This window comes from Amblyraja radiata, chromosome 18 (assembly GCF_010909765.2).
Source record: "Amblyraja radiata isolate CabotCenter1 chromosome 18, sAmbRad1.1.pri, whole genome shotgun sequence".
Classification (NCBI taxonomy): Eukaryota; Metazoa; Chordata; class Chondrichthyes; order Rajiformes; family Rajidae; genus Amblyraja; species Amblyraja radiata.
In genome coordinates this window covers 14,437,891-14,458,615 of record NC_045973.1, presented here as the reverse complement: position 1 = coordinate 14,458,615, position 20,725 = coordinate 14,437,891, and the positions used below count along the sequence as shown (strand labels likewise).

The 20,725-nt window shown below is 41.2% G+C and overlaps 1 protein-coding gene across 6 annotated transcripts in view; it reads left to right on the top strand.

Annotated features, from left to right (window-relative positions):
• chl1 (cell adhesion molecule L1 like) overlaps positions 1–14,600 on the top strand; it is a 649,066-nt gene extending 634,466 nt beyond the window's left edge. For all 6 annotated transcript variants that reach the window (XM_033036735.1, XM_033036736.1, XM_033036738.1 and 3 more), the window contains one exon: positions 13,836–14,600. In XM_033036735.1, coding sequence (XP_032892626.1) covers positions 13,836–14,052 — 217 coding nt within the window. In that variant the 3' untranslated portion in view covers positions 14,053–14,600. The remainder of the gene's footprint in view (positions 1–13,835) is intronic.
• Positions 14,601–20,725: the final 6,125 nt, after the last annotated feature.

Below are 20,725 nucleotides of genomic sequence, written 5' to 3'. Positions count from 1 at the left end.
TAGGGCCCTGACAACTGCAGAAGGACCTAATTGCTCCTAAACTCAAATCCTCTCACAATTAAGGCCAACATGCCACTAGCTTTCTTTACTACCTGCTGTACCTGCATGCTTACTTTCAGTGACTGATGTACAAGCACACCCAGGTCTCATTGCACCTCCCCTTTTCCAAATTTGACATAATTCAGATAATAATCTGCCTTCCTGTTCTTGCCACCAAAGTGAATAACCTCACATTTATCTACATTATACTGTATCTGCCCATTCATCCAACCTCTCCAAGTCCCCTGTATTCTCATAGCATCCTCCTCACAGTTCACATTGCCACCCAGCTTTGTGTCATCTGCAAATTTGCTAGTTACTTGTAATCCCTTCATCTAAATTGGCACAGGGATTTTTACTCCCTCCTTTTGACATGCATGTTTCCAACTCAATGTAGTCCATCTGGAGGGTCTCAAAGGGACCCATGGGTAAAGGGGTTCTCCCTTGTTCACAGGTTATACCCTTCCCGCGGTTATATTGCTGACAGGTCAGACAACGACTACTAATCCCCTGAGCCATGGTCTCCAACTTTGGATGCCACCATGTATCTAAAAGCGTATCACCAGTTGCTCGGGCACTACAGTGAGTTGCAAAGATAATACACTCAATAACCCACATCGCGAGTTCATTTGACATACATGTTTGCCCTGCCGGGGTAACCCATAATCCCGACATGCAATCAACTTTACAACCAAGCTGTTTCCACATTTCTATATCTTGGCCAGGAGCATTCTCCTATAATCTAACAACATCTTGAATGGTTGGCATTGGTTTTTCCGAGGGAGACTTGTCTTTGTCTATGCTTTTAGTCTGCCTCATTATTTTAGGTACCACCACCCCGCGCCCTTGGGACACTTCCTTAGCTTCTTGGTAATTTGTTTTGGCAACATAAGGGCTTGTAACAGGTCTGATATCAATTTCTGGTGGGATGTCTGTGTTCCTGCTGGTCAAGAATCCCCTATTTTTTCACAACTGACCAGTCACAGATCACTCCGAAAGCATATCTGAAGTCAGCATAAACGCTGATTCCCAAGTCTTTCCCTAAGATACAGGCTCTTATCAGGGCAAACAGTTCCACTTGTTTGGTAGAAAATGGTGTTTCAAAGGCCGCCGCCTCCACATCATTGCCATCCTGATCTATAATTACGTATCCTGAAAGTCTTTCACCTAGAGATCCAATTGATGCACTCCTATCTACATACACAGTTAAGTCAGGTTTTGTCATGGGAATATCTGTCAAATCTTCCTGAACAGAGGTATCTTCTGAAATCAGAAACACGCAGTCGTGCCCTGACTCAGCTTGTTCCTCCGGTGGTTTGGCGAGAAAGGATGTCGGATTGATGGTGTTACAAAACTTAAATTGCAAGCTTGCCTGCTGCTTCTTGCCTCTTGCTTCTTGCCTGCTGCTTCTTGCCTCCTACTTCAGCGGGTACTGTCATATAGAGGGCAGTGTTACATTTTCTGGGGAGCTACTAGGATGGGGTTAATCTGGACGCATCCTACCTGAGTAGAGTCTTCTGCCCACACCTGTGGGTCCACATACTCTGTTACCTCACTCCCCAGATGATGGTGTAGCTGCGTAGTAACCGTCCTTGGTGACTGATAAAATTGAACAGTACAATTATTAGACAGTTCTTGTTCCTGGCTCGTGTTTGGATTCGCCAGACCAATCGCTTGCTTAACCATAGCTCCTAAATCCTTTGCATGAGATGGGAAGTTCACTTTCTTTACACTGGTTTTCAGTCTGTTGATTTCAAAATATTACTTTTGGTTGAAAAGCACTGAATGGTCTAGGGCAAAAATACATTTCTGATCTTCTGCTACATTATGAACCATCCAAACCTCTGAGGTCATCTGGGACAGGTGCTTTCTGTCACCAGTCATAACTAAACATGGAGAAACAGCGTTTATTTTTTCACCACATATATGAAACAACTTCCATAAAAATGTAGGTCCATTCAAATTAACAATGCAGAATACCAATGGCATTAGGTAATGTCCCAAGAAGCATCAGCCAAGGACTAGTGGCTTATCATTTCTAACCAGGCGACATATACCAAGAGGATGCCAGACCGAGTACATCCCCGGGCTGTCGGAAACATCCAGCGATCTACTGAAAGCCTACCACAGGGCATACCACGAGGACCCTTTCTCCTCCACCACCATGGAACTCGGAGAGACCCTGTTGAACACAGTCGGGGAGGACCGAAGGCAAGTCTGGAAGGAGTTGATAGAAAACACCAACATGACCAATAACAGCAGGAAGGCATGGGCCACAATCCGCCGCCTCGGTGAAGACCATACCACACCGCCCACGCTCACAACAGTCACAGCAAACTCAGTTGCAGCACAGCTGGTGGCAAACGGTCGTAGCCAAAACCGGCGCAGACCCACAGGAGAATACCGCCGGACAGCGGTAACAGACCGCCTACAACCAGCCAGCGCTCTCACCAAGCCCTTCGACCTAGAAGAACTCGAAGCTGCAATGAGCATGCTGAAACCAGGGAAAGCAGCAGGAATCGACGATGTACTGACGGAAATGATACAGCACCTTGGACCTAAAGCAAAGACCTGGTTCCTAGCAATGCTGAACTCATGCATGGCACAGAAAACAACCCCACCTGTATGGAGAAAGGCCAAGACTGTCGCAATTCCCAAACCTGGAAAGGACCCATCATCCCCAAAGAGCTACAGACCCATTTCCCTCCTCTGCATCACCTACAAGCTCTACGAGAGGCTACTACTCCAACGCCTTATGCCACTTATAGACTCCAAGCTTACTAAAGATCAAGCTGGCTTCCGCCCTGGCCGCTCCTGTGCCGGGCAGCTACTGAACCCTCACCCAACACATTGAGGACGGTTTTGAGTGCAAACTCATCACCGGAGCAGCTTTCATAGACCTCATCACTGCCTACGACACTGTCCAGCACCGCACCATGATCAGGAAACTTTCATCAAAAGCCTTCTCAACAACAGGCGCTTCTTCGTTCAACTAAACGACAAGAAGAGCAAATGGAAAGCCCAAAAGAATGGCCTACCACAAGGCAGCGTACTGGCCCCCCTCCTCTTCAACATCTACACCAACGACCAACCACTTCCCCCACAATGCCGCCGCTTCATCTATGCTGATGGCCTCTGCATCACCACCCAACAGGAGAACTTCCAGAAGATCGAGTCTGTCCTGGAAAGCGCCCTCCAAGAGATGACAACCTACTACAATAACAACCACCTGAAACCCAACCCATCAAAAACCCAACTATGCAGCTTCCATCTTAAAAATCGAGATGCAGGAAAACAACTGAGCGTCTCATGGGATGGCCACAAACTCTCCAACCACTTCCACCCCGTGTACCTCGGAGTCACACTCGACAGGACACTCTCTTTCAAAACCCACCTTCAGAACACCAAAGCCAAGGTCAACACTCGCAACAACATTCTGCGCAAACTGGTAAACTCAAAGTGGGGCGCTGATCCACCAACCATCCGTGCAACTGCCCTAGCCCTGTGCTTCTCCACAGCTGAATACGCGTGCTCAAGCTGGAGCCGCACCCACCACACCAAACTGGTTGACACAGCCCTCAACGACACCTGCCGCATTATCACGGGATGCACAACGCCAGTCCCGTGCCTCTATGCCCTAGCCGGTATTGCCCCCCCCCCATATCAGACGATCCATCGTCGCCCAAGATGAGCGGAGAGCATAGGAGATCGATACCAGGCACCCCCTGCACGGACACACAGCACTTCCACCCCGACTGAAATCCAGAGCCAGTTTCTTGCAGACAGTCCCACCTCTCCAGACAACCAAAGAAACAGCAAGGACCAACATCTGGAAAGATGAATGGAACCAGCTCAACACACGAGCCCACGACTGGATGGAGAGAGGAATCACTCCGACTGAATGCCTCGCCAGCGGGCACGACCTCCCATGGCCAACCTGGAAGACCCTCAACAGATTACGAGTGGAGCAGGGGAGGTGCAAAGCACTTATGAAAGCATGGAACTACCAGGCAGAAGACACATGCAGCTGTGGAGCAGTACAGACAATGTCCCACCTACTGGAGTGTGACGACGCCCCCCAGTGCAGCCCCCAGGACCTGGCTGAACCCACCCGACCAGCTGTGACCTGCGCCAGATACTGGCAGAACGACATCTGAGATTGCAACGGACTCGAAGAAGAAGAATTTCTAGCTCTTTAACGGGGCCCCTCTTATCTGCTCCACTAGAGAAAGCCTGTCTGAGAGAAGTACAATGCTACAAGATCTAATCAAGTATCTCAGTAAGCAAAGCAATAGCAATTAGCTCTTTCATGCCTTGTGATTCATTTTGGCCAAACATTTTTACACAAAACAATTAGATCCCTACAACACAAAATTTACACATCAAAATAAATTCCACAATAAAATAAATTTCACAATACCCCTCCACAAAACTCAGAGTATTTTAGAACGACAAAAGTTAACAATGCAAGAACAAAATCAACAAACTGTCATTAAAGTATTTGATTCCAATAGAATCTGAGTGTACCGCTTTAAGTGAAAGCACTGGCAGCAGAATTCTTATCAGCTTAGGAATGTCGTTATCAGAAAAATGTTGTATCCTCCTCACTTTTTTTGACCGCATTCCTGAAATACCACAGACACCCCTTCCCACTTCTACCTCGGCGCTGGTTTTGAAGTAATATGTCAATTTTTACATCAGCCTGAAACCATACACAGCATAATACCTCTTAGCCAATTACAATAGCATTAAACATCACATAAACATCACAAATTAAAAGTTAACTCAGAATACTTAAACCTGAGTCCTAAAGTATCCCCAATTCTATACATTCTCAGACCGAAGGGCCTGGTTCGCGCTGTATCTCTAAACTAAACAAAACTGAATAACTAACTTCATATTTTTCTCATTGCTATGAGCTAAAATATCTGCTCTGATATTACTTACTTGTCAGCACCCTCGTACTGTCTCCTTGCATTCTCATCATGTCGCTCATTCCCATCTGTGGAGAGAAGAAATGGGTGAAGTTTCGGGTCGAGACCCTTCTTCAGACTGGTTAGGGATAAGGGAAACGAAAGATAATAGATGATGATGTGGAGAGATAAAGAACAATGATTAAAAGATATACAAAAAAAGTAAAGATGATAAAGGAAACAGGCCATTGTTAGCTGTTTGTGGGGTGAAAACTTTGTATTCTATTAACCAACTATTGATTCATGCTGGTATTTCACTCGGTTGTTTAGCAGCCTCGTGCATGGGACAATGGGTGGCTACTGAATATCCTAATACACCCCACCCTCTAGTTTCCCCTCATCTACTGTACCAGGTGCATTCTCAAAGAGCTTCAATAGTCAAAGATCATTTAAAATTTGTTCTATATACATGTTGACTTCGCTCAATCGTTTTATGTTGTACGGCCAAATTGTTGATATTGGTAGTGATTTACTGAAGCCACGTACCTGTCCCTGTTAGAGCATGACAACCTGAACATGGTCCAGGTTGCCATATTATAGGAAGGATTTGAAGGCATCAGTGAAGATTTTTTTAGATTGGTTCCCCAGATGAGAGACAACTGTTACAGGGTTCAATTAGAGAACTATTTTCTGTGGAGAAGGGAATGTTGAGTGGAGATTTAACTATATGTATATAAAATAACGAGGGGTTTGGACGGAACAAGTTGTGGGTGACTATTCCAGTAATGAGGGGGCGAGGATGAATGCTGATATCTTAAACAAAAGGCAAGTTGTGGGGGGAAAGATTTAATAGGAGCTTGAAGGGTGACTTTTTCACACAAAGGGTGGTGGGCGTATGGAACGAGCTTCCGGAGGAGGTAGTTGAGGCAGGTACTATCGCAACATTTAAGAAACATTTAGACAGGTACATGGATAGGACAGGTTTAGAGGGATATCGGCCAAAAGCAGGCAGGTGGGACATATTGGCCGGTGTGGACAAGTTGCGCCGAAGGGCCTGTTTCCACGCTGTAAGACTCTGTGACTCTGATTCTATAGCAAGAGAATTTGGAGTTGCATGAGGAAAGAACTGCCTGCATAAGATAGAGGCAGGTTTTATTGAGGCATTCAGAAGGATGTCAAAATACGTGGTAAAGAAAATATTCTAAGGCTTTCTAGAAAGAATGTGAGTTACTGTGTTTGACAGATAATTATCTGTATAAATTGAAATATACAAAGAAACTAATGATATGAATGAAAAACAACAATTCATCATAAATTGGACAAAATGATTACGGGATAGAAACGCACGAATCATGAAAAAATAGCATTGCTTGTTTATTAAGGCCTTATTAAAGTAAGACATCATTTCTAGATGCTTAAAATTGAATAGTAGAAAATAATATCTCTTAAGAATCTATTTTAAGAATATATTCAATCCTGGTTAAGCCACACTTGGCATGCTGAGCACAATTCAAATTGTCATTTTATAGAAGCCTCTAGAGGCCATCGAGAGGATGGAAAACAAAAGATTTTCCAGAAATACAAGGTTAAGCACACCAGAAAATGATGAGCAGTCTGGGTTTCACTTCTCTTCAAAAGAGAGAGCTGAGGAGTGATTTAATACTGGACTTCAAAATTATGGAGAATTTTGTTTCCCACCAGTGTGGAATGTTTCCAGTGGTGTATAAAAAAGACAGAATCAATTATAGGAAATGGTCACCAATAAATTAAGCAGGAAACTTATTTATCGAGAGAGTGGCATGAATGTCGTTAATTACCACAAGGTGAGACAATGAGATAGATACATTGAAAAAGCAATGAGATAAATACAAGGCTAGAGTTAATTGAGGAAAGACAGGAGGAGGAGATTCAAGTCAAGCATAAGTGCAAGGCTAGATTGGATGGGTCGAATGGCCTATGTCCCTTCTGTATATTTTATGTAATTTTGTGTGATTTTGGTCCAGGCTTAGCTCCCTGTCTTCAAAACCAGCTGGAAGCAACGAGATAATGAAAGAGCAACAGAAAAGCTCAGTGGATGACTTCTACGATTTATGAGACAATGTTTACAGAACAAGAATTGTTTTCATTGGGGAAAAAGGTGATGGAAGAGGTTAATTTCTTTACTTTTGGGATTATTGTGAGGAACATTGATAACAACGAATTGGCATCACAGGCATGAGCCAAGAACTGCTCCATGTATTGTTATTACTCCCAATTCCTCTGCTTCTCTTTAAACTGATAACATCCTTTTCTAAGTTTTATACTGATGCAGTAAATAGAAGATTAAATGATAGAATATATCGATTATGATATATCCTCACACGAGTAAATTGACCAATCTGCAGAGCTGCAAGGCACTAATTAAGCCTTAGGTTTTCACAATTTTTAAAAGGTGTAAATATGTCCAGTGCCATAACGGTGAAGAATGAGAATAGCAGCTGCCACTATTCACTGAAGAACATACCTGATAGATGAGCAAACAGTTTGCAGAATTTTTCCCTGGAGGAATCTTCCTCGTCCATTGCTTCTGTTCGAAATTAAGCTCTGCTCTGCACAACTTCTATTCATAAAGGTCTGTGGATGTCTACTTGTCATGGAAAAATTAAAGTGGTGAGGCTATATTATTGTCCATATCTTGTATCTTCTATTTTCTGCATCAATGTAATACTTATATTGTATCAGGATGTTATCAATAATGGTGGTAAATAAGCTCCACTTCTGCATCCTCATTAGTTTATCTTGAGTTAGGGAGAAAAAATAACTGATGCCAATGTGTGGCGATCAGTTCTGACAGTGAGAACAGTAATGCTGCAATCTTTTAATGACTTGTTATGATTGCAAACAACAAGAGAGCCCTGCCACTAATTATCTTCCATGGGCTGGAGCCATTTTAAGCAATAGAAATATTTGCAATGAGGCTCGGTCACCTTGGCCATCAGTTTAACAAAAAAATAAGCGCAAAAGAAACATGATACAGATGTGCAACATGATAAAGGGAAGTAGAGGTACATGTGAAAACAAGAATATTTAACTTGGATTTTAACACCAATGGTAAGATCATGAGATCCAAGTGAAACATAGTCAACAACTGGTAAAACAATTTGGTGCTACCAAATTCTATCTCAAGATAGAACTTGATAAGTTTCAGGTTGGGAGTGATAATTGCTCGTTTCTAAGCTTCCCCCCAGTCTAGTTTCAGTAAAAACACTGAATCAAGCACTTCAAACAACTACATTTTATTTTACCAAATGCATGTCGCAGTTCAACTACTGTACATATCCCACCGCGGGTTTGATCCTCGTGTCTGCCTGTTCAAGCCCTCTAGGCCTCGCTCAGACAGAGACACTCCAGAAGTTCACCTAGTCCAAAGCGCTCTCCCAGAAGATCGACGCTGTGCCTTGTGATCGCGGACTTTTATATGTCCCGGGACCTTGAGGGACCGAACCACACGGGGGTGGTCTCTTAACAATCCAATGACGATATCGATTAACCCCATACATAACAGGCATTCCCCTAACCCAATGATACAACAGTTCAATACATTGTATTCAAAGCGGACATTCGAGAGGAAACCAACTAAGAAACATTTACCCTGATTTACAGAAAACCCAGACAAGGCTCAACACCTCATCCAATCAACAGTTGGCAGTCAAACTCTGCAACATTATTTACAACTATTTACAATACAATATTCCCACTCGTTTTCTCCTATTCCCAATTTACAAGCCGCCATTCTTAGGGTGGACAGCAAAACAATTTATTTATTTATTTTCCTTTTAGTGAAGAATATCTTCCACATCCCTATTAAATCGTTTCCTTCCTCACTATTCCCATAATTGTTAACGATCGTCTCTATATAGTTTATCCCGATTAAAGACTTTATTCTCCTCAATGGCCAAAGTTGGTCTTTCAAAATTGCATTTAATCTCCCCAATAATCCTCTCAGTCTATCCGCTTCATTTGGAAGCTCCCCGAAAATTATCCTTATCGGGCTTTCCAATCTGTTTGACCGATCCTTCTCAGAGACATTCCCATTCTCGGAACAATGGTCAAAATACAAATTAGAAAATAAAGGTTCCAGTCATTAACAACTGTTTCAATCACTACTCCTCTCAGGCTCCAGGGTCAATGGAATCTGTCCCACATAATGGTCAACAGTCTTTCCGATTCACACTTACTCCAGCAATCGCTTCCTTTCAACTGTCTCCCAGTCACTCCTATTCAATCACTCCTGTTTAATTATTCAAACCACTCACTCCGATTCCGTCTCTCTCCCAACTCTCTTATCAGTTAATTCACAATCACTGCATTCAATTCCAAACATTCAAACAAAGAATCTAACTCCCACTCGCAGTCTCTCAAGCAGCAGTCTCTCTCTCTCACTTAATTAACTTTAAGTTTTCACAAACAGATGAACCCAAACCACCCTAACAAATCTATAATCAAGAATGAAAATATTCCCCCGATTATTAATAACCCAAAACACACCCCAATATAAATTATAAGCATCCAATAAACCCCATTCTATTATTCCTCCTCGTGGCGCAACCAATCAGCCAGATGACTCCTCCCCCGACGCAGTGATCGAAGGAGGACAACCACTGATCGAACCACCCCGATTCAGATTCTTACAAAACAATCTCAAACAAATATGAATATCTAACTTAAACGCACTCTCACTTCAAGTTTCTAAGTCTGTAAACACTCGCACAAGCAGCAACGCAAATGACGGTCTGCGGACTTTTCACTATAGAAACACTCGAACTTGATCTCCTGATTTTTAGTGCGTATCTTTTCTACTACACGTGGTCTCGAATTAACTAAAATTGCCCAGTTAAATTATTGAACAGACTGGAGTATTCCGGCCAATCTATACTCTGTCCATCCAAGCCTGGTACCTTCTCGAGGCTCCTCGTCCATCACTTTAGGGAGAGACTCTGATACCTACACACAGACATCGTGCTGTGAATTATCGATGCCGTTTTTCCAAGCGCCCCTTTTCAATTCACGCTCCCGGTAATGATCCGATCGAAGGCGAGACCTGTATTTTAATACCCCACCAATTCAGATACCAGGTCTAACCCTGGGCCACTCCTCGCCTGATGAAGCGCGTTTGGCTCTCGTTCAAGCAGCTGCAGTCTGCCAACTATGACTAAGTTTTGGGCCTCTAACCCAGGAAAGGGCCTCTAACCCAACCCCACCAGGGCCTCTAACCCCAGCCTGGTTTTATTGGCCTCCAACCCAAAAGCGTGCTAACCACCCCCCCCCCCCCCCATGCTTGCTAGACTCTGTTCTAATGATCTTGATTAGACCCTTTCCCAAGCCCACGAATGATCGATCCGCTCCGACGCATGAAGTGCCGAAAATCAATGCAAAAACCGCACAATGGGCCCGATTTCTGCACTCGCGATTGAAACAGCTTAACACCCTTGATCGCAAACTTGTGTTTGGGGGTCTTTTGAGATGCCGGAAGAGGCCCCAATGATGAATGATCGTTTCTGAGTTTCCCCCCCAGTCTAGTTTCAGTAAAAACACTGAATCAAGAACTTGAAGCAACTACATTTTATTTTACCAAAAGCGTGTCACAGTTCAACTACTGTACCCATCCCACCACGGGTTTGATCCTCGTGTCTGCTTGTTCAAGCCCTCTAGGCCTCGCTCAGGCAGAGACACTTCAGAAGTTCACACAGTCCAAAGCGCTCTCCCAGAAGATCGACGCTGTGCCTCATGATCACAGACTTTTATATGTCCTGGGACCTCGAGTGGCCGAACCACATGGTGGTGGTCTCCTCTTAATAATCCAATTACAGATATTGATTAACCCCATACATAACAGCCATTCCCCAAACCCAATGATACAACAGTTCAATACATTGTATTCACAACGGACTTTCAGATGAAGCCAACTAAGAAACATTTATCCTGATTTACAGAAAACCCAGACGAGGCTCAACACCTCATCCAATCAACACTTGACGAAATCAAACTGCAACATTATTTACAATTATTTACAAGGTGTATGTCTGGTTTGCAGCCATCCAATCCATTCTATGCATTTTGCACCTAATTGATAGGGTTTGCAGATATCCCATCCTTTGCTTGCAAATTGTATCTAAGCTCCAGACACTCTGGCACTTCTTCGCAGCTTGTCACAGCTCTGCAGAGAGCAACACCAAACCGACCAAATCTCCCAGCAACCCTGAAGCTTTACCCCGTTTTGAAGTCCTAGCTGCTCCAATTTAGCCAGGATTACCAGGAGTGTTTTGACAGGTTATCTGAATAAATGGTGTAACCATTTTAATTTTTGCCTTTTGAGGGACACTGAGTAATTATGTATTATTTTTACATTGGAGGTTAGATTTTGAGAATACTGTGTTCGGTCTTGATGGTGCTCTTGATCTATTGCCCTTGTTTTCTTACGTTGGCGTTATAGAGAAGAGAGAAAAGTGCTGGAGAATTCTCTCCTCTCAATTCATATTGACACTCTCCGTACGTTTAGTCACCACTGCGCTACCTCAGCAGTTATGGCACTTTCCTCCTGCTGCTGTTCCAGGAGATTAAATGTCAGTGCAGGCTATGCACAGGAATTCTTGATCTGCAGAAATTGCTTGGTCGCAGTGTGCTGCAGAGTTCAATTCCCTTTAAGTGACAACGGGTAGGAGCCAGAAGCATTGCGGATTATTGGCAGACAAGCAGATTCTGTCCTGAAAATGCTGATCGTGTGAAATATATTCTCTTGGCACATATAATGCTATTTTCCACAGTGTATTACTAGTCGTACCTGCAGAGCTAATGGAGAGGCACAAATGATCATTAGAGAAGATGATTTATGACACCAGATGATTTGTTATTACACGGATCTGAACAAAAACAGCATTTGCACTGCCTCTGGGACTTTTTGTGTAAGATTATATTGCTCAGGACAAAATTGTGCAAAGCACATGGTGCAGAAATTTGTGACATGTTTAATATATGAAATCATGCCCCTGATCAGTAACCTAAAATGTTCCTTAAAAATAGAATCAGACGAGTGACTAAACTGAAAATGTTTCAAAAAATTCACAATTGTCACAGTATCATCAGCAATTGCAGATCATACAAATATAAACGTTAAGCACAATTTGAGGGTCAAGGAGACAGCTGATGGTGGTGATGAAAAGTAAGGCATTTCTTGACAGAAAATAGTCACAAAAGTGGATAGGAGATCGCCAGACACGTATTCAGTCCCAGCATTGATTCCTTTTACAAGGTGACTGCAAACACAAATGGAAAGGGTAATCGGCTACAGAAATAAACTCATCTAGCTGCCAATAGCTGCCTCGGACAGTTAATATCAACATCTGCTCAGTATTAGTGCAATGGAGGCAGAGAAACAAGTGCAGATAAATATATAAAACGAGTTGAGTACACAGAAATGGACATTTCTAGCTACCGTGCCTCTGGACAAGAGAGTAATTAGAAGTGGAGAAGCAGATGGTATTTTTACCATGTGTACAGGATCCTTTCTGACGCCATGCACAAGTTCAATGCAAAGAAGCACATTTTAAATCCAGTAATGAGAACTGAACAAAAGCAGAATGGAGAAGTAATTACTGAAGAGTTATAGAAACATGAATGTCCAGGTCATGATTGATGGACACTTATTGCAAGCACCAAAGCAACAGATTGTGATGAGAGCCAAAAATCAGGATGGTGACAGTGGATATAAACTAGAGAAAAATATTGACTAAATGTTTTAATTAAATACGAGGCATTGTCCTGATCTCCCCTGGACTCAGAGTTGCAGAGTATCAGATAACATTACAAACGTGTTGCTAATGAGTAAATTTGAGCAAGCGAGTTTTCAAATCTAGTAAACATAAAATATCATAATGCATAAACATGTATGGAGACACAAGGAACTGCAGAGACTGGAATCTGCTGTAGAATACAAAGTACTGGAGTAATTCAGCGGGTCAGGCAGCATCTCAGGAGGACAAGAGCTAGGCAACGTTCCGGGTCAGTACCTTTCTTCAGACTGAAGAAGGATCCCGACCCGAAGATTTGCTTATCCCTGTCCTGCAAAGATGCTGCCTGTCCTGCTGAGATACTGTATTCCAGCACTTTGTGGTCAAATATAGGATACGAGAAGGTTTTTCCTGAAAAGGGAGTGGTGAACATGTGTAATCATTGAGGCTGAGAGGAGAAGGTCTGATGCATAAATGAGGAAAAAGAAAATAGGGGGGGGAGGGGCATACATAGTTCAGAACAGAATGAATTAGGAAGATTTTGTGCACTAGCAGAAGAAGTGGACCAGTCGGGAATGAAGGTGTTTAATGTAATTCCAAGTAAGAATTGGCTCATCTCGAATTTCCCACTGATGTGCCAACATTCTAATGTTAGTAAACTATTCTTGCAGAAGAGGTTGAAATGATGTGAGGCTTGATGTAATGTAAACCGACAGTGACATTTGTTTACATAACTAATTCTAATTTTTAATAAAGTTATCACCAGTGAAAATTACAAAATGTTGAGTATCTGTGGACTGGTGTAGTTTATCGATCAATGTGAATCAATATTGTTGCACATTTAACCTTTGAAAGAATTGGGCATGGATTTGAAATGCTTGAGGTGAAAGGAAAAGAGCAAATGCTTATGATGTTAGATGATCAGTCTTCTCTGATATTCAATTGAAGGATTAAGATTATAAGATTATTAATTCCTAGGAGAATGGCAGATGATAGGTTTGTTAAGACCTTCATCTCAAAGACGGCGTGCACCTCGAGAGACTTTACAGTGCGCCGTCACGATTACGCTGTGCACCGTTTCCCTGACAGCAAGTTGTTTTTTTTTCTCTCTCCCCAGTGACAATGAAGACAAACCTTTGAAAGAAAGTCAGCAATCACTGAATGAGGGAGTGAAACCAACGGGAAGTGATGATAGTTTGGCAGAGTATGGAGATGGCGGATCAGAAGGGGAATTTAATGAAGATGGCTCATTCATTGGACAGTACAGTGGAAATAAAGAGAAAGATGTCGATGGAAATGGAAGCTCTATCGCCACTTCTCCAGTTAAAGCATGAGTAACATGTTCATGAACTTCACTTGCCTTCTTAATATATTTGTGATACAACTGAAAAATTTGGTGCGTTTGAATTAACTCAGATTGCCAACGTGTTTAAGATAAGAAAATAAAATGTTTATGGCCCACAAAGAAGACTTAAGTGATGTACAAATATTTGGTAAAATTTAAGATAGAGAACACATTTGGTTGCAGACGATATATTGTGCAAAATTCTTTATTCTGAGGGATATATTGTGCAAAGTCCATGTAAAATATAAGTGTCTGTAGATTCATAACAGAAATGGTTTCAGTTGCTGGCACAGTGACATACAACCATTTAAATCCTTGCTGCCGTTAGCAGATTTAAGTCTTTATTGTTGTGGTTAGTTTGTGGCTTGTGACCGACCCTAAATGCTCAGAAGTTAGGAACCTGCAGAAATATAATTGCCATAAGGAGACCAACACCTGGTACACTGATATCTCTTATTGCAAGGGTATGAAAGCTCAAAGGACAGTGAATTGTACTACTGTTTTTTTTTAATGAATAGTACATCTTTCAATATAACATTTTCAATATTTCAATATTAAAAACAATTTCAATATAACTTTTCAAATGTCTGAAATTCTCATGTCAATTTGAATGAGATTATTTAAATGAAATTATTTGTCAGAATCTGATTTTAAAATATGAATAATTGTTGTTGCAGGCAAGTGGAGACAATAAAATTGTACTGTTTAGGTGAACTTATACTTGAACAGTTGACAACCATGTGCAGTTGAGGTGCCAGGACTATAAATCTTGGTACATGCTAAACCATCATTGACTATGCACAAGACCATCCAAACTCCTGCGTGATTCTTCCAGTGTGCTCTCCACCCAATATTCTGCATTTAATCATTGTATTCACTATCAGGTGTGGTTATTAAGCCAAAAGACCACAGCGTACATTTTGTAACTAGGCACACTTTTAGAATTTGAGGAGGATAATTCTCAACAAATGGTCAGTGTTTTTTAAACATTACTTCTTCTGCAGATTCTTCAATGAGCACCTTGAGGCATTACTTCTTGTTAACACACAGACTAGATGTACTTAAGAAGTATCTATATGTGTGAATTTATATTGTGTATAAAACATGTAAAAGATAGCTTTGTGATGTTGAACTAAATAAACTACATGTTGCCACCCAGAAAATTGGTATACTTTGAAATGCTGTAGGTTCATTTTTTTTAAATCGGTGAACAATTGTGAAGTAATTGTACTTGTGTTCAAGTTTTTATTACTATAGCTTCTATATGTCTCATTATTGATTTTTGCTTAACAGTGCTGGCAAAGTTTTAATTTGTAAGTTATATCAATTTGAAATTTTTTTGTAAAAAGGTTGGATGATATTTATATTAATGAATTGGAAAGATTTTGTCAAACTTCTGCAACTTCTGAAGTAACTATTTCAGTACTTATACCAGCAAAAAAACAAAACCATAACAGAATACATCAAATATTTTAACTTCATGTTCTACAATAGTGCGGTTTATAGGAAAAATGGAATTCAATCTTGTTGAATACAAACCTCTTTTCATTAGTCTTTTGCAATTTGTGCAGATTGCAAATTTGCAACCTTTTCCAACATGACAGCATTTTTGAGCTTTGGTTTACACATGGCTGTGCATAATCCTATCTCAACATTTATTTTTCAGGATGAACTATTCTATGAAAATTATTCTTCAATTTGTATAACCACTATATTTACTACAAATGAACCATTTAGTATTTGTAAAAGGCAAACCTTAATCATGCTTAGCTTTGTAAAAAAAAAATCCCTACTCGAATGATTATCTGATTCAATAAGACTACTCCCAGTGCAATGTCACTTCTTGTACTTACTGCAGTAAGGGAGTATCTTATTAATTTGGCCTTTCCTGATTGAAATGTTGATAAACCAAAGTATAATTTCTGAAGGCTAGCCTTATGTTTGTACGACATATTTAATAATTTTATATCTTTGGACTCAGATGCTGCATGATTAGCAGAAGGGTCAGTACATATATATACGAACAAATTATACTGCCAACTGACAGCCTGAAGCACAAAACATGAGAACAGGTTTGTTGCTTTTGAAATAAACTTGAGGCCAAGGGTATAAAAACCAAATACTGACGGTCGTTGTCAGGTTAAATGTAAGCTGTTGCCCCTCAAGTTACAGAGTAGTTGTTGTCCCTTGTTGAAACTTTTCATTTCTCTGTAGCTTCGGTTCAATTGCAGACTTCAATCGCAGTCAGTATCTGTGTCGTTTTATGTCTTCTCAAAAGAAAATTTGAAAACTTGTATCAAGTTTAACAGAACAATTTTCATAATTTGTATGCTTCCTTCGATAGTGCAAATCCCCTCGGAACAGCTGTTAAATTATTTAACATTGTAGTGGTGTGATGTTTTCATAAAATATGTGTGCATATATGGTGCTTGCAGTCACTAGGCTTAGTTAGAAACAGTTTGTCATACTATTTGATAACTAATTAATTGTCACCATTAAAAATAACACAGAAATAATCCTTCAGGTGATGCAAAATTGTGTTTTCATTGAAAGATTCATGTGAGGTTTGCAAACTCATGTTTTCTACCTGTGTAGCACTCTTGTATTATATAAAGTCCTTTTGGAATGTTTCCGCTACTAATGTGTGTTGTGTAAATGACCTTGTGATCTTTCAGAACATGGATGCTTGTCTTATTAAACACAGAATAACAATGTTTTATGTGTCTCCTGGTATTTGCAAAGACAATCGTATTTACATACATTATTGTAGGACAATATAATTCAAACATGACTGTGTGGTGGGAGGGCCTCATAAAAGGACTGACACTTTCCCAGATGCTTTCTGCAAATACCACAGCTCTTCTGGGACTCATTATAACCTTTGAAAGACAATGTAGCTATCTAAATGTAAATAAGCCTCCGATATAGAATTTCTTTATGAAAGAGAACGCTGCCTGATTCTGAATGTTTCCCTTGCTGTATCATTCAGATACAAACTAACAAAGCACATGTTTACCCTCTACAACACCTCTCAAGCCCACTGCACAGACAATACAATACAATACAATACAATAGTGCATTATTGTCATGTGTGCAAGACACAGTGAAATTCTTTATGAGTCGCCAGATTTGGTGCCATTTCCAAAATCTGGTCCACCCGCTAGTCTTAAGGAGCGGCGCTCCAACCAGGCGAGTATCAACAATCCTCTTCTCTTCCCTTCTCTCCTGGCCAACTTTGTGCCCCTGGAGCACTCCCCACAGCCAACCTTGAAGGTACGGAAGGTAAGACCCATTTTCCGACCTGCCTCTTGACCAGGTGGGGATTCTATCTTGAATGAGTTACTAATTCTTCCGGATGGGTGTTGAGAGGACCAAAGGGGCCAGGGTTTAAATTAAGCTCTTTAGCATGCAGAATCCAACTTTTTAGTGTTATGAGGTCTCCATAATCCATAAGGAGAATGTGTACTTCCATGGATGCGCATTGGAAGCTATCTCACAAAAGTAATACCACTACCAATGTACAGAGAAGGCAGGTCTTGAGTTAGGTTTAGATTTATTATTGCCACATGTACACAGGTACAATGAATCTGGGTTTGCTGATAATACAAAGCTGAGTGGTAATGTGGGCTGTGAGGAGGATGCAGGGAACATTCAAGGGAATACAGCAAGGATAAGTGAACGGACAATTACATAGCTAATGGAATATAATGTGAAACAACATAAGTCAATCATCCTGGGAGGTAATATAAAAAAGAAGAGTATTTTTTTAAATGGTGTGTCTTTAAAAATTAAGGTGTTTGAGAGTCCTTGCACACAAATTACTAAAAGTTGGCATGAAAGTTAACAGCATTCAATTATGTTGGTAAACAAGATAGACACAAAATGCTGCAGTAGCTCGGCGGGACAGGCAGCATCTCTGGAGAGAAGAAATGGGTGAGATCCTTCTTCAGACTAATCAGTCTGGATCAATCTGATCAGTCAGATTGGATCAGTCTGAAGAAGGGTCTCGACCTGAAATGTCATCCATTCCTTCTCTCCAGAGATGCTGCCTGTCCCACTGAGTTACTCCAGCATTTTGTGTCTACGATTTAAACCAGCATCTGCAGTTCTTTCCTACACATGTTGGTAAACAACATGTTGGCCTTTATTGTAATAGGATTTAAATACAAGAGTAAGGATGGTTACTGTGATTATATAAGATTGAGAGGTTCTTGATAATTAAGGATGTCAAAGGTTATGAGAAGGCAGGTGAACGGGGCTGAAAGGTTATAAATAGTTCAGCCACGATCGAATGGCGGAGCAGACCCGATGGGCCGAATTCTGCTACTGTCATGGTCTCATGCTGAGAATTTTCCAGTGTTTAGAGTTTAGAGATGCAGCATGGGAACAGGCCGTTTACCTGACTGAGTTCACATTGACCCGTTCACACTAGTTCTATTTTATCCTATAATCTGCTCTTATTCACACTATTTAGTTCTTGACTCAGTTTAAATTCTTGACTCATAAACTGCAGGGATTTGGATTTTTTTTTAGAAAATGCAACTCATAAAGGCCAAGAAATCCCAGGAATTTATTTCGAAGATACATGGGAGTGATTTTGCATTTGAATCATGTGAATGCTGCCTCCAGTGCTGGGTCATCAGTGCAGAAAATGCAAACATGAAAGTGCCATCTTCTGCCATGGTAAGAGATGCTTGTGCAGCCTTTGGGTCTTACAAGTAATAATATGAAGCTTATAGTTTGGCATTGAGTTAGGCTCTTAGAAGGGCAGTGTAATGGTGTGTTTATGAATTAGATAGAGTCATACAGCGTGGAAATAGGCCCTTTGGCCCAACTTGCCCACTCCGGTGAATATGTCTCAGCTACACTAGTCCCACCTGCCTGCGTTTGGCCCATATCCCTCCAAACCTGTCCTATCCATGTACCTGGCTAACTGTTTCTTAAATGTTGTGATAGTCCCTGCCTCAACCACCTCCTTTGGCAGCTTGTTCCATACACCCACCATCCTTTGTGTGACAAAAGATACCCCTCAGATCCCTATTAAATATTGCTTGGATTGGTTGGTTAGATATGGTAGAACTCAAAATGCTAGAGTAAATTAGTGGGTTGGGCGGGCATCTCTGGAGGACATAGAGAGGCCACCTTATGGGGCGGAACGTTGATCAGAAACGTCGCCTATTCATGTCCTCTGGAGATTCTTCTTGACATGCTGAGTTACTCCAGCTATTTGTGTTCTTTGCAAGATTCCAGCATCTGCAGTTCTTTGTGTCTAGGTTACAAATGGGATCGGGTTTCATGCAACCCTGGCAGATAATTGGACAGTGGGACATCAGAAGCTGGCATCAGTTTTCAATGTTCATGTCCCCAGTGACCCAAAGAAAGTAGAAGGCTTTCTCTAAAATCGGAGATATCAAATTCATCACAAAAAAATGTAATGAGCCTCTTCAGAGAATGCCCAGTGTCACAATTAAGGAGAGACTCTAACTTAGCAGATCTTTACCCAGTTATTCAGTCATGTTCTTCCAGTCAAGGCCCAGGCAACCTCTGAGGCATTTCCCGATGCTTAGATGTTGCTGTAGCAATATCAAGCATGCACTGCATGTCAGATGATATCACTGCCATGTGCCTTGTGGCTTCTGTGCACAGTTCTGTCACATGCATGGAAAGCCACAGTAAAAATTCTCATTACACGCACGAAAGTCCTGATTGCTTTCAGAAATCATATTTTGGCTTCCAATCTATCAAATAGTGCTTAGTGATGGAATTTCTAACCCTTTGTTTTCATGATGTGCACATTATTTGAGAATACGTTTTTAATTGATTAAGCTGACAGCCCGCCATTATTTGAAAATAAAAAGGTATTCGGTATTCAAAAGAGACACAAAGTGCTAGTGCAACTGAACGGGTTAGGCAGCATCTCTAAAGAACATGGAATAGACAATGTTTTGAGTCAGGACTCTTCTTCAGACTGATTGTATTAGGAGTAGTAATCAGTCTGAAGAAGGGTCCAAACCTATCAGACTTTATCTTGCACAAAACGTTATTCACATCAGTCCCTCTATACTGTGTCTGTATGCTCTGGATATCTCAATTGTCACCAATGTATTGTCTTGCCGCTGACTGGTTAGCACGCAACAAAAGTTTGTCACTGTCATGTCAGGAATAGGAGTAGAATTAGGCCATTCAGCGCATCAAGTCTATGCCATTCAATCAAGGCTGATCTATCTCTCCGTCTTAACCCCATTTTCCTGCCTTTCCATAACCTGTACTAATCAAGAATCTATCTATCTCTACCTTAAAATTATCCACTGATGGTCTCTGCAGCCTTCTGTGGCAAAGAATTCCACAGATTCACCACCCTCTACACGTGACAATGAACTAAACTCAAACTCAAACTCTCCAGAGATGCTGTTTAATCTGATGAGTTACTCCAGCACTTTATTTCTTTTTTTTTGTTAACCAGTATTTGCAGTTCCTTGTGCCTACATTATTCATTATCCGTCTGTTTTCCAGTTCATTCAAGACCTCTCCTAAATTTGTAAATGTTCAAAACATGCAGCGTGAAGCTGAAGTACAGACTAAATTGAATAGCCAATAAGTTACTTTCTCATCACAGATGACATTTAAGTGAAAATTATTGTTGTGTTCTAATAGGAATTGGA